The sequence below is a fragment of the Lactuca sativa genome, chromosome 1 (assembly GCF_002870075.4).
Source record: "Lactuca sativa cultivar Salinas chromosome 1, Lsat_Salinas_v11, whole genome shotgun sequence".
NCBI lineage: Eukaryota > Viridiplantae > Streptophyta > Magnoliopsida > Asterales > Asteraceae > Lactuca > Lactuca sativa.
This window is the reverse complement of record NC_056623.2, coordinates 134,317,362-134,330,399: the sequence shown is the minus strand read 5'-3', so window position 1 is coordinate 134,330,399 and position 13,038 is coordinate 134,317,362. Positions and strand designations below refer to the sequence as shown.

The 13,038-nt window shown below is 34.5% G+C and overlaps 1 protein-coding gene across 3 annotated transcripts; it reads right to left on the bottom strand.

Moving 5' to 3' along the window:
- Positions 1–2,002: 2,002 nt before the first annotated feature.
- Positions 2,003–10,076, bottom strand: LOC111895049 (disease resistance protein RPV1). Of its 3 annotated transcripts, XM_023891160.3 has the most exons (8): positions 9,905–10,076; positions 7,416–8,138; positions 5,859–6,984; positions 5,446–5,769; positions 4,469–5,365; positions 3,767–4,382; positions 2,933–3,003; positions 2,003–2,315 (listed from the first exon to the last, which is right to left on the bottom strand). In XM_023891160.3, the coding sequence occupies exons 2-8, from the start codon at positions 8,000–8,002 to the stop codon at positions 2,268–2,270; spliced, it is 3,669 nt and encodes a 1,222-aa protein (XP_023746928.1). In that variant the 5' UTR covers positions 8,003–8,138; positions 9,905–10,076; the 3' UTR covers positions 2,003–2,267. The 3 variants fall into 3 exon arrangements, with proteins under 3 accessions (XP_023746928.1, XP_023746929.1, XP_042758603.1); XM_023891161.3 differs by having other exon boundaries at positions 2,004–2,315; positions 3,767–4,379; positions 7,416–10,076; XM_042902669.2 differs by lacking the exon at positions 9,905–10,076 and having other exon boundaries at positions 2,004–2,315; positions 5,859–6,991; positions 7,416–7,550.
- Positions 10,077–13,038: the final 2,962 nt, after the last annotated feature.

Genomic DNA, 13,038 nt, shown 5'->3' with positions numbered 1-13,038 from the left:
GAGAACAGGTATATTCAGTTGTGATTTCATGTATTCATTTGTGGAGAAATGATAATTTTTTACGCACAATCAACATGAATATAGTTTTTCTCTTCAATTGAAATTAAAGGCGTAAAAATTTATCATTTCTCCACAAATGAATATATGAAATTACAAATGAATATACTTTGTTCTCGCGTTCTCAACCTTTTTGGTGTTCTCATTTGATCCTACTCCTATATATATATATATATATATATATATATATATATATATATATATATATATATATATATATATATATATATAATCAGGAATTTTTTTTGGTGCTACCCCTACTAAAACTTCTTGGGTCCGCGTCAGCCTACTACCGCCACCAGCACCCACTACCATACTCCTTTATATTTTGCTATTTTTTAGAGAATAAGATTGCTAGAAAATACAAAAGGATAATCCAAAACAGTCTTATTCTCTTATGCAAAATCACAAAATAGAAACTAGATGTAAAATTTGAAAACTTAAGCTCGTTTTAAATGTCCATTCAACATTTACTAAATCATAAAATATATGAAAACTCAAAAGAAAATTGAAACCCATAAATCGATTATGGTATGAAAATCATCTTCATATTCATTTTGGTTCATTAAATCTTATAAGAAGTTGAGGAAAAAACAAATTAATATGAAATCGAAGTTAAACCCCACAACCCGTACTTGCAAAAAAATCCAAATCTATATTTTAGAATGTGCATCCATGGCTATAATTTTTCTTAAATCCATCTTCAAGGGTTGTGGTTTTGGAAGTCATCAAAACAAACATGGTTTTGATTGGTATGTTGACAAAAACATTATGTAATATCAAATCTTTGTAGCCCATATCCACATAGCTAATTAGATGTTAAAACACCGATGTAAGACCTTGTTTTCTTATATTTATAGTAATAGAAAAGAAGGGTGTGGATGTTCTTTGATGTCTATTTCATAAAAAAAAATTCCAAAAAAAAAATTATATGAACATATTGTAACTTGTTAATGTTATGTACAGGTTTTAGGAATGAGAGGTTCAAATGTTTTCTATGTTGAGACTTGAGAGTATTGCAAGAGTGAAAAAGTTATTGGAGCTGTCATTTGGAGTTGTTTGACACATGTAGTTTATTGGAGCTGCTTCAAGTTTTTGGTGCAAGTTCTATTGTAGTTTTAGGTTGCTTTTTCAGGTGCTCTGAATATTTCTTGGGGATTACTAGTGGTGTGGATATTATTACTTTAAAGTGGTGGTGCACTGAATGCAATTCAGAGTTTTCAAATAGGGTCGCTTTCATTGTTTTTCATTCTCCAGTTGCTTTAAGTGGTTTATTGTCTCCAATAACTAGCTTTGGCTAATTGCTGCTGCGTTTTGTACATCTCCTCCTTGTTCAACTGTTGCATTGCATCTACTCACATCATTTAATTAGTTTTGCTTCATTAGTTTTGGTTTTTGTGTTGTATTCAAATTAGGTTGGCTATTACTGTTTTCTATTTCAATCGTCTCTGTACCCTTCCAGTTTTAATTTTATTTCTTCGCCATTCTAAATATATAAATATTAAAAAAAACTATTATTCGTTTTTGAAATTTATCCCAACCAAATCTAGCTGTTTTAGGTCAAATGATGGTAGCTGATGGCTGCTGTACATGACAGAGGTTAGGGGCGTTAGGTTTATTCTAGGGATACAATCTGTGTTAGTTTCCATGGCTAATTAATTCAATGGGAGAGAGGAAGTTTCATGTTTCATCAGGAGGTTTAACCTCAATGGGATGCTTCAGGGGAATTTGAAAGGTGTTATTAGTAGTATGAGTGAGCTGCCTTCAATCCGACAAGTACAACAGGGGAATCTTGAAGGAGTGGAGTATATACAATGGGCTTGTTCATGAGCTTCTATCAAGAATCGTGTCAGACTGATGTAGACTGTAGCTGATTTATAGAATCCTATAAAGGATTTGAGATTTTGAGCCCATACACGTTGGACACTGTTGATAAGCCAATGATTGAGACCAAAAATTCAGTTCAAATTATGATCAGGAAACAGCACACAATTTGAGAAGTGTTTAATTTTAACAACTATGCTTAAAAGAGTCGTTGGAAAATACCATACAATTTGAAATGTGTATAATTTTGCAATACAGGCTAGTTAGTATACACTTCTGGAAAAGTAGGATATAACTCCGAGTTACACAATTGAGTTGCAATTGCATTATGTTACCCATTTGCGGAATGCATTCATCTTCTATTCATGCCATGTAGCCTCTTTTTCTCAATCCTTTTCATGTGAAGAATGACACCTTGAAGATTCCCCCTCACCCTACAAATAAAGGAAAAAATAAGAAATTTTTAAAAGTTATGTAAGTACACAAGATATAATACAAAATGCTACGAAAACAGATAGTTAGTTGGAAGTGTAAATATTATGTTGCATTTTCTTGATACAATAGAATTAATGATTCCTAGTGATACATCTCTTTCCAAACTCTTGAAGCATTTTATTCATTCTCAACATGTTGCTTGGTTCTATCCTAAGAATGAATCTATCAATAAGATTCCTTAAAATCAAGGAATATGCTTAAAACTATTTCATATTGTTTTCCAAATTAATTGCAATAGTTTGTTATTAACATAGAATTTGCTCAAGAACAACATCTACTGAACATGATGACTCTATGAATTGGACTCAACTGCATATCAAGTACAGGAGTGGTGAGAATTTTATCCAAGATTTTGACCCATTGTGTCTAGACATGGTATGAACAGAAAATGATTCAAAATTTTAATGTTGGCATTTTCAAGTGTTCATTGCAAGGTCATAATTCCTCTTATTTTGTTACACCCCCAAACCAATGGAGTACTTTGATTCCTAATATTTGGTTGTGTAAGCCTTTGTTCAAGTGATGAGAGAAAGGGTTTGGGTGTCAAAAAGTATACCTCATGTGCCCCACCAATTATGCCAGGCTTCCTTGGGGATAAAGCTCTGAACCAACAATCTTCCTTTTTTGCTGAAAACAGATAAAAAGTGATATGTTAATCATTGTTCACAAACAACCTACTTGGACAAAGTAGTCGTTTTGGGTCCAGATATATTTATGTGATCCAACATATCGAAAGACTTAATCAATTGACTGTATTGATAAGCTCCCACAGAGTAAAGAGAATAAGCAGGAAATTCACAACCAGAAACAAGTAACCGATAATGAATGATATATATAATAGGGGTTTCCCATTCTTTCAAGAGGAAGGGCCTCTCCAATAGTTTTTGCTACTACAATTTTCTTAGCTAACAATCTTCTAGAAAATGAAAAGCTGAAATACTCCTCAACGTAGGGTAAAATGGATGCCAGCACTCCATACCAAACCAAACATAAAGATAGTGCTTCACCCATAAGGGAATTCTATTAAGACAAAACAGAAAAATAAAACTCTCTTAAGAGTGTAAGGACTGAACTTGATCCCAACTATTTTGATGGGCTTTCCTGGACCTCCTGCTGTAGACTAGACGAATCAATGCTTGGGTCTATTCATTTTATAAATTAAAAGTACAAATTTTATTTTATATATTTTATAAAATCAAAATCTTATCTTATAGGTCAATTAAATCAATAATAAATGAGTGGATCTGGGTCATATTATCCATTTGTTTAAAAGATTTAATAAATAAATGGGTCATTGTCCATCTATTTAAAGAAAGTGGGTGATGGGTGAGGTAGGTCATTATACATAAGACATGAGAATAAAAATATATTTAACAAAAATCACATCTACCTTGAATGTCGGGGCCGTCTGGAACGAATTTTCGATGATAGGGAGACAATACAATGCCACGTGTAAAAAACTGCCGGTTTCTTAGGATGAATTGTCCTGTAGTTGTCTGAAAAGGAGAGAGATCTCCACCAATTATGTGATTCCATGACTTGTAATAACCCAACACATCTTCTTCTTCATCCTTCTTCACTCCATCATCCTCATACACAAGACTCACCCCACACTCCTTTACAACTCGATAATTCGGCAGTGTAACAGTAATAGTAATGTGGTCACCACCTTCCATCTCATTCATCCGAAACATCCAATGACTTAACAACACGCAACAGTCTCTAGATAAAATACCCCTGTCAAAGCAACGTTCGTATATCCACATGCGGTTCTTTGTTATATTACTAATTGTCATCATTGGCGTAAAAGGGAAACAATTCCACCACTCAACAGGAGGTTTTAATGTGTGCAGAGAGCAGAAGTTGAGTCCTGTAAGGAGGTTGTTTGGAGATGATGGTGGGATGGTAAAAGATATTGATGGCCCCACACTTCTATGCCTAAACCAACTCGGCATCTCCTCCGCCTCATACATTGTGCTGAATATTCCAAATTCATAAAACATCTGCTGCCAAATACAACCACCTTAATTAATCAACATAAGAAGCATATTATACATATTCACATAGAGACAAACAATAAACTAAAATAAACCTGGGTTTCAGATTCCCAAGAATTAGCTCCCAAGTGCCTTTCGTTAAGGAAGTCTAAATTACTCCAGCCCAAGCTACGTAATACCTTCTCCTCCACACCTACCATTGGTTGGATTTTCACAATGCCTTCAATTTCATATGACAAACCTGAATAAACCATCGAACTTCTTAACAAATCTAGTGGGGACATGTTTGGATCAAAAACGACTTTGCGTAAAACACGCTCATCAACAGGAAAGAGCAACTTGCTTAGTGTACGTGGAGGATGCTCAATTGACTTCAATTTTTTACACTGTTGCATACTAAGCATCTCAAGCCTAGGAAGGGTTCTCACACAACTGGGCATGGAATTTATAGGATTGCCATCTAAATATAATTCCTTTAACATGGATAGGCAACTCAAGTCCGTGGGAAAGGATTTAGTGGACAAATTACTATATGCGAGTGACAAACTTACTAAAGACCTTGGTAAATAAATTGTAAACAACTTCAAATCACTTGGTATAGCACCCACAAAGGCAGAGGAAGAGGTTCTTGTATTTATGTGAATGTTGTCAGCCTTGCCCAATTCCAGTGCATCCATACCCCTATTCTGGATTCGAGATCCACCGGGACTACAACCATCTAGCAACATTGTTTTAACATTCTTCAACATGCCTATGTTTCTTGGAAGTTTTTCAAGCTTCTTGCAATAGCTCAGATCAATGAAGAGAAGTTCAACACATTTCTCAATTGACTCACAAACCTCGAGCAAACCAATGCAATGTCTAACGATTAACCTCTCAAGTGCAGGAAGTTGGTCAAAATCACCAAGACTACGGAGTTGTTTACAGAAACTTAAATTAAGAATCTTCAATGATCCAAACAACCTTTTCTCTTTTAAACACGACTCATCCAACTGTAGAAATGGAAATAAGTTATAAGAGTAACAAATTTCATCAACTCAAGATGCATGAATAATAAATGAAGATAATTTACCGTTTGCCTCTTCTCAAGCCGTTGTGAATTATTATAACAGCCGACAAATGCTTCAATATTGCTATACGACATGTCAAGAGCAACCAAATTCCTCATCGGCAAGTCTAAAGGTATAGACTTTAAACGAAACCCATGCATACACAAGCCTCTTAATTCCTCTGGAAAGTTTGCATAAGACCCGTTCATGTGCACATAATTGAGTTGTAGTAGCATCAAATTATCCATGTTACTTAATGCATCTGTTTTCAGCTCATATGATACATCCAACTTTTCTTTCTCAAGCATGTGCATGTCAAGGGTAAGGCCTAGAAGTTTTCCCTTACCCTAATAAGAAACATGATGCAAATAAATAAATCAGGCAATACAAAATATGTTTGATATACACACTACTAAAAGCATACATGGCCTCTTACCTTTTTTCGTTTCAACACTCTGAATGATTCTTCATGACACCATAATAGACTTCGCTTCCATGGCTTATCAAGTGATTCTTGATGTACTTCGAATCTTCCCATCTCTTGAACCAACTGATGCATCTTCAATTCGTTTTTCCGTCCAATAGAAAGAAGGAATCGGTCGAGGAGATTTGGGATTCCAGATCTTATGTTTATATTACATGCCTTTAATATTGTTTCAGTAAGATCTCTATCTTTTCCGACAAAAAAACAAGCAATATACTTAAACAAGTCCTTATCATTTTTGGATGGCAAGGAATTAAAGCTCATTCTCAAGACATTATTTACATGAGAATCTGTTTCTTTCTTTAGCCCTTCTATGCACCCTTCCCAATAAGTTACATCTCGATCATATAGCGATTTTCCCAATACTTCAAGAGCCAATGGATGTCCTTGACAATACTTCACAAGCTTATATGACACCTCTTTGTAACCTTTCTTGGGATAATTGCATTTGAATGCATGGAGACACAAAAGTTGCCATGCTTTGATCTCATGTAAGCCTTGAAGCACGAGCTCTTTATGCATGGGTTCAATGTTTGTTTTGAATAGTGCACAACTCTTTGTCAAATGCTTGTCCTTTGTGGTTATAATGATTTTGCTTCCAGGGTGAAAACCTTTGCTTCCAAGTAACGCATCCAACTGATCAATCGTACTAATATCATCAAGAACAAGAAACACGCTTTGACGAGCTACAACATTCTCTATCTTTGAGGTATATACCAAAGCATCATGAACTTTAATTGAACTTGTTTTTGAAATGTCACTGTACAGTTGTTCTTGTAAATCAAGCAACTTAAACTTTCCATCACATATCCTACTAATATCTTCAATGCAGCTGCTTTTGTGGAATTCATGAGAATATAGCCCATACACATGCTTGGCTAAAGATGTCTTCCCGATCCCACCCATACCTGAAATAGTGAGTATGTCTGCCATATGTGAGGATCCGTCTTTCAACCATGAAGTGATGAAGTTAATATCATCTTTCATCCCAATAAGTTGTGGTTTAACGCTCCTTAAGGGTACATATAATCTATGGTGGATGTCCTTCACAATTTCTTCAATGAACTCTGTCTCTAACCTGAAATCTGATTTTATATGAACCACAAAACTAACAAACCAGATTTGGAGATTTAATTATATCATAGCTATTAATTTTAATCAAGTCCTTCACATTAAAAGCATAGTGTGCTTACACTTCTATGTTCTAACCATACAAGTATCCAATGTGTAAGGTCATAAATATTTATGTATAATAAGATAAAAGATGCCAATGTGATACCAGATTTCACTAATGGGCAACCTAACTTCACTGCATTTACACAGGACCATCATAACTATCACTGTGGTGTGTTTGAAAAAACATGCCAGTTATAGGTAATATTTTACTTCTTAAAGGTAAGAGAAGTTAATTATCAGAAAAGACACTATGATTTTAAGGTGGTACCGACATTCATGTGTTAATGAAAGAAAATTGAAGGATTATGGAAATATGGGTAAGAAAGTGGTTACCTTCCTTTTACGTCATTCCCTTTTAAATCAGCAACTTGTGTAAGTGCTTTATTCCATCGCTCCATCTTTTGAGCCCATTGACTTCTTTTATTTGCATTTGTCTCTGCGTCCATTGTCTGTTTATGCTTAGCCATTGAATCTCCAAAGCTACTTTGTTGCTTCCTGACATGGGTGGGTTCCACATGATAAAAGATGGGGATGACAATATGGTTGGATGTCATACGCTGCTCAAGGATCAACACCAATTCATCCAGACACCATGTTGAAGAAGCGTAATTCTTAGACAATACAATAACAGAAGCCCGAGATGCCTTAATTGCAGTCTCTAGTTCTGGTTTCAGATCTTCCCCTGTTTCAATCTCTTCATCATCCAAGAAGGTAGTGATATTGGCATCAATGAGAGCCTTATGAAGGTGATCAGTGAAACTATGACGAGTGTCAACACCTCTAAAACTTAAAAATATGTCATATCTATGACCACAAGTTGATGAACTACGACCATGAGTTGATGAAGTAGGAACACGAGTTGATGAGCTATAACCATCAGTTGATGAAGATCCTTCTGGAAGTTGAGATAGAACCACCATAACAAATCACGGGTTGATGACCCTTTACCTTTCTCAATAAGCTCTCAAACTCTTCTACAGATGTTATTAGTTATAAAATTTGGTTTCTCCGGCTTTCTTCACTTGTGCTTTAATGTTAGGACCCGTACAAATGCCTCTGCATAATAGCAAATTAGTGATTACAATATGCAACTTAAATCTCATCTGCTAATACCAAAGTATTGATGTAAAATAAAAAATTACATTGCCATGTGAGTTATTTAAAGAGTAGCTGCTCACATAACTGAATTGAGTTTATTTTTTTGGCTAAGTTGTGGGGGGTGCAAGAAAATATCTAACCAATCTGTTCATTTGTTGTACAACATCTCTATTTTGTTTTGTTAAACCCACATAAGTCTCCCTATTGTTGTCTAAATAAAATTCATCTGAAGTTCACTTACATATTAAACAAATCAACACCAAATATCATTCCAAAAACAACTAAATGCACAGCTAAAAGTCTTGAACAAGGAGTGTTCAGCACTTCACTGCAGGAACCAAAATCTACACATACAAAGTCGTAAATACTTGTGTGCTAAAGATTATGAACTCACTATCAAAAATAGTGAGTGAGGATTCTAGTGCTCTAAATCTTTTTGTCTGCTAAAGCTTTAAGGCCCCGTTTGTTATGCAAGATAGGATATGATAGAACAAATTGTAATGCTTGGGACAAAATTGCAATTTTTGATCTCTCGATCTCTCGTGTATGAAAAAGACATAAATGCCCTCTTGATCCTCATAACTGAAATGCCCTTGAAAGTATGTCTAGCATGACAAACACAGCCTAAAAGTTAGATCATGTAGCCCTCTGTCTAACTATATCAATTTATTGGTTCTTTTAGTAGGTGAAAGTGAAACAAAGCCACTTTACCAAAAAAAAGGAAAAAGATATACAGCCAAGACAGGTGTCAAACAGAGGCTCCATTGGCAATGTAGATAGTCATGGTAAGTTTCCTCTCTCATGTAACTCATTTACATTATGGTGTGAAAATTCCCTCATAATGTTTCTTTTCCAGTGAAGTTTAACATCAACTATACGGTTTTTATTTATACAATTTTTGGGACTTCATATCTTTTTTCCATTTTAAGATAAGAATTAAGAAGTGATTGCCAGGTCAGCAGCTAATCCCATTCCGGATGTAGGATTTTCAAATTCTTCTCAGAGTTCTCCTCAAACAACTAGTTTAGACTACCATGTTGATAAGAATCAAGATATTATGCCCTTACAAATGGAATCGCCAAAAGCGAAAACTGAAGCATTATCAGTTGAATTAGAAGACTGTTTTCTGAATCAGAAGTAGAAGAACTTATGGAAGAAGTTGAAACATTTGAAACCGGAAGGTATGAATGATTTAAGTCACAAATGACATCAGCTTAGCGGACAAATTTCATATCATATGTCTTAAATATACAAAGAAATCTCTTATCAGTTCTGTACCTCCAAACATAAACCTAATCCAGATTAATTTCAAACAGAGAGAGCAAAATCCTAATTTTGATTCGACAGATCTGCAGGCAATCTGGAATTATGATAATCCATTATTGAAGCATGTTAATTTTGAGTGTTTAGCTTACAATTAAGGAGCAGATAACATCATTCAAAAAAGAATCAAATGTAAAAATTGTGTTTATGAACTCAAAATATAAAATGATTAAGGAAGGAATTTTCGAGATTTGGAGAGCAAAGTTTGGTTCATCACTCTGGACTTGAAGCAAGAACGTGCTGAACTGTAACTTTAAACTAAACAAAAGTAGCTGAAATAAACAAAATTTTAATCACCTGTATATGAAAATTCAATTGATTATGATGTGATCTGTGATTAATAAGTGAAATTCTTAGACAAGCAAAAATAGCTTGTAAGGATGAGCAGAGTTTACATAAACCTGAAGCGACGAATAACAGAGGAAAAATGAACAGAGGCAAAAGGCCAAGAAAGTCGAGCAGTAAGTCTGCAGGTAGACGTTGAGTCGACGATTAACGAAGGGAGACAGCGAAAGAATATAAACAAAAAACGAAAAGTTTTTTTTTTTGCGTTGGGATCGGAGGCTTTCAGGATTCTTTCCGAAAAAAGAAACACGGTTTTCCACTTTTGCTTCCTTTGATTTTTTTTTTCTTTTCTAGAAGGGAATACTAAATTACAAATGTGGTCCTTCCAGTTTAGTGAAAATTTTACTTTGAGGATAAATTTAAAAAATGATACACCACGAGTCCTTATGTCTCATTTTCTTGCATTGGTAGTCCTTTTTACCAAAACACATAAACTTTTCATTTAAGTTCAATTATAAAAAGAATTTTTTGACTTCTTTTATCATGTCTCTTTGTTCTCTATAAACCCCTAACCTTATCCCACTTACCATCCACCACAACCTACTACCAATAGCGAATGTAGTTAGTTGGTAGTAGTAGAATCAATGTCTGGTAGCGAATGTAGTTAGTTGGTAGTAGTAGCATCAATGTCTCCCTAGAAGTTACAACAAAAAATGGATTTCATATCTTTGATCTAATGTGCACCTAGGTGCAAATCCAAGTAAACGCTCAACTATTGGCTAAATTAAAAATCCAAATAAATATCTCATTATGTGAATCAATTAGCCAGTTTGTCATTACGTGAATCAGATAGTCAAAACATATACGACATACTTCAATAGCAAAAGAGGGGGGGGGGGGGGGGGGGGGAATGGGTTCTCGTGTCCCTCCTTCACTGCAAGTCGACCACAAATAACAAAAGTTTGGTGTGTTCTCTTACTTGCTAACTCCTCAAAATCTAAGTTTTTATCCCACTAGCAAAAAAAAACAAGTATTACCTTAATCCTTAATACTTTAGTTTAATTTACTTGTTCAAATTGAAACGCTAAAATTAATCAATTAGTTCTTCATTTGTTATTTATTTATATTATTAGTGAAATTAGGTTTAAATATTCAATTGTGAATTTTAAATCTTTAATATTTATTTATGTTTTATTTTGGAAATTTTTTATAAGAAAATTGGATGTTGGTACTTGGTAGTAGTGATGAAAATGGGCGATAATTTTATGAATGATGCTTATGTTTGCTAAGATTGAAAAATGATGATTTGTTTTGAAAAATCAGTAAATAATGAGATTAACTGTAATACCTTAAAATTTAAGACTAGATTCTTAAATTAATAAAGTAATAAATGAAAAAAATGATTTATATAAATAATCATTAAGGATTAATCATATCATTATTGGTATGAAGTTTAGAAAGCTAGAAGTGAAAATAATAACATTCTAAAAGTTAAAGGACCAAAAGTGTGATGTTGGCAATGTAAGTTAACCAAAAAGTTGACTCGGTTAATGAAAGGGGTCATAGTTTTAAATAATGGATGGGAAAGGACTTATTTTGTCAAAACTTAAGTTAAAATCATAAATACTGATGTTTGGTGGGTTTTAGCCAAAACAAGGAATGTTAAAGGACTAAATGTGACAAATCTGAAATTAAGAAGGCTTCTTCTTCATATCAGCCAAATGAGAACGAAAAGAGAAGAAAAGAAGAGGTTAGATGGCTATTTAAGCTCAATAGAAACCCTAAGGGATGATTTGAAGCCTTTTTAGTTCATTTGGTGCAAGTTGTGAAGAACTCAAGTGGCTGAAGGTATAATTTCTCATCCTTTTCACCTTGAATTCGAGTTTGATGAGTGGGTTAAACCATAATGGCAATTTTTATATGATTCAATGATTAGGTTTTTGGTTTCTAACCTCCCTTGAGTGCTTTCTATGGTTCTAATCTCAATCTAATCATCATATTGATGGATTTGATGATTTTGGTAAAAAGCTCCATGAACCCTAGAAATCTAATTTGGGGATAATGCAATTTATGATGAAATTTGATTGTATTCTATGACTGTAATGACCCAAATTTCCAAACAAAATTTTCATTTTTAAATAATGAAGACATTCTCATAAAACATGAAATCTCAATGGCAATTGTTTTCAAAATCCATAACATCAACATTTTATTTCAAATATCAAAGTGTCCCCATATGAAATGCCAGAGAGAGAGAACGATGTGCAATCAAGTCAGGCCCTTGCCTTTAGGCATTGAAGTACATGAAACAAACAACAAACTGTAAGTTAATGCTTAGTGAGTTCCCCAGAGCGTACCCCACACAATCCACATAATCACATAATCCATATTAGCTCTATAAGTTATTCACAATACATAAGCCACACATATAAACATGTAAGGATGCCATGGAAACCCTCGAAGGTCTTATACCAAGTGCCACTTGAAATTCCACTTGGTCTTAACTATTTGCCATGGGAACCCCCCACAAAGTCTTTGCTAGCTGCCACTGGAATCCCCATGTGGTCTTGGCTACCTGTCGTGGAAACCTCCACACGGTCTTCACTAACCATAGAAATAACATACGAGATAAACATGTAAACATACTAGGAAGCTGTGGAAACCCTCCAAGGACTTATACCAAATGCCATAGGAACCTCCTCATGGTCCTAATCTACTGCCATGGGACCCCCCCCCCCCTCGGGACTCCCATACAAATATCATATCGACATATCACATAATCAACTAACAATCCATATATCATGTAATGGGCTGGCCTTAGTGCCTTGGTGTGACAACCCTATATTTCCCAAAAGCATTGTAAACACTCGAAAGCTAAAAACAACGAAATTAACCTCGAAAATAAAGTGTTCAAGTATCTAAGTTGGGATGCATCAAATATTAGATATCATGCCAAGGTTTCCAAAAACATAAAGAACGCTCAAAACCGGGTTATATTGAAGAAATTATTAACACTCGTATATTCACGACATGACGTTAAAACATTATTTGACGTAAAAAGTAGAATCTCAATAAAATGCATTTTAGCCTTAAGTATCTAAACAAAAGTCGTAGATCTCGTTGAAAGGTGAACGTGCATAAAAAGATCGCCCAAATTGGACCTCGTATGAAGAAGTTACGAATTTTCAAAGTTTCGTACCGATAGTAGAGGGCTAAAAACTCGAATTGAAGATCGAGTGTTAACTAGCTA

Coding starts and splice junctions, on each gene's coding strand:
- LOC111895049 (XM_023891160.3), bottom strand. CDS start 8,002: ATGGTGGTTCTATCTCAACTTCCAGAAGGATCTTCATCAACTGATGGT. Junction 4,383..4,468: donor CTTGGGAATCTGAAACCCAG/GTTTATTTTAGT, acceptor TGTATTTGGCAG/CAGATGTTTTATGAATTTGG. Junction 3,004..3,766: donor AGACGGCCCCGACATTCAAG/GTAGATGTGATT, acceptor ATCTGTTTTCAG/CAAAAAAGGAAGATTGTTGG.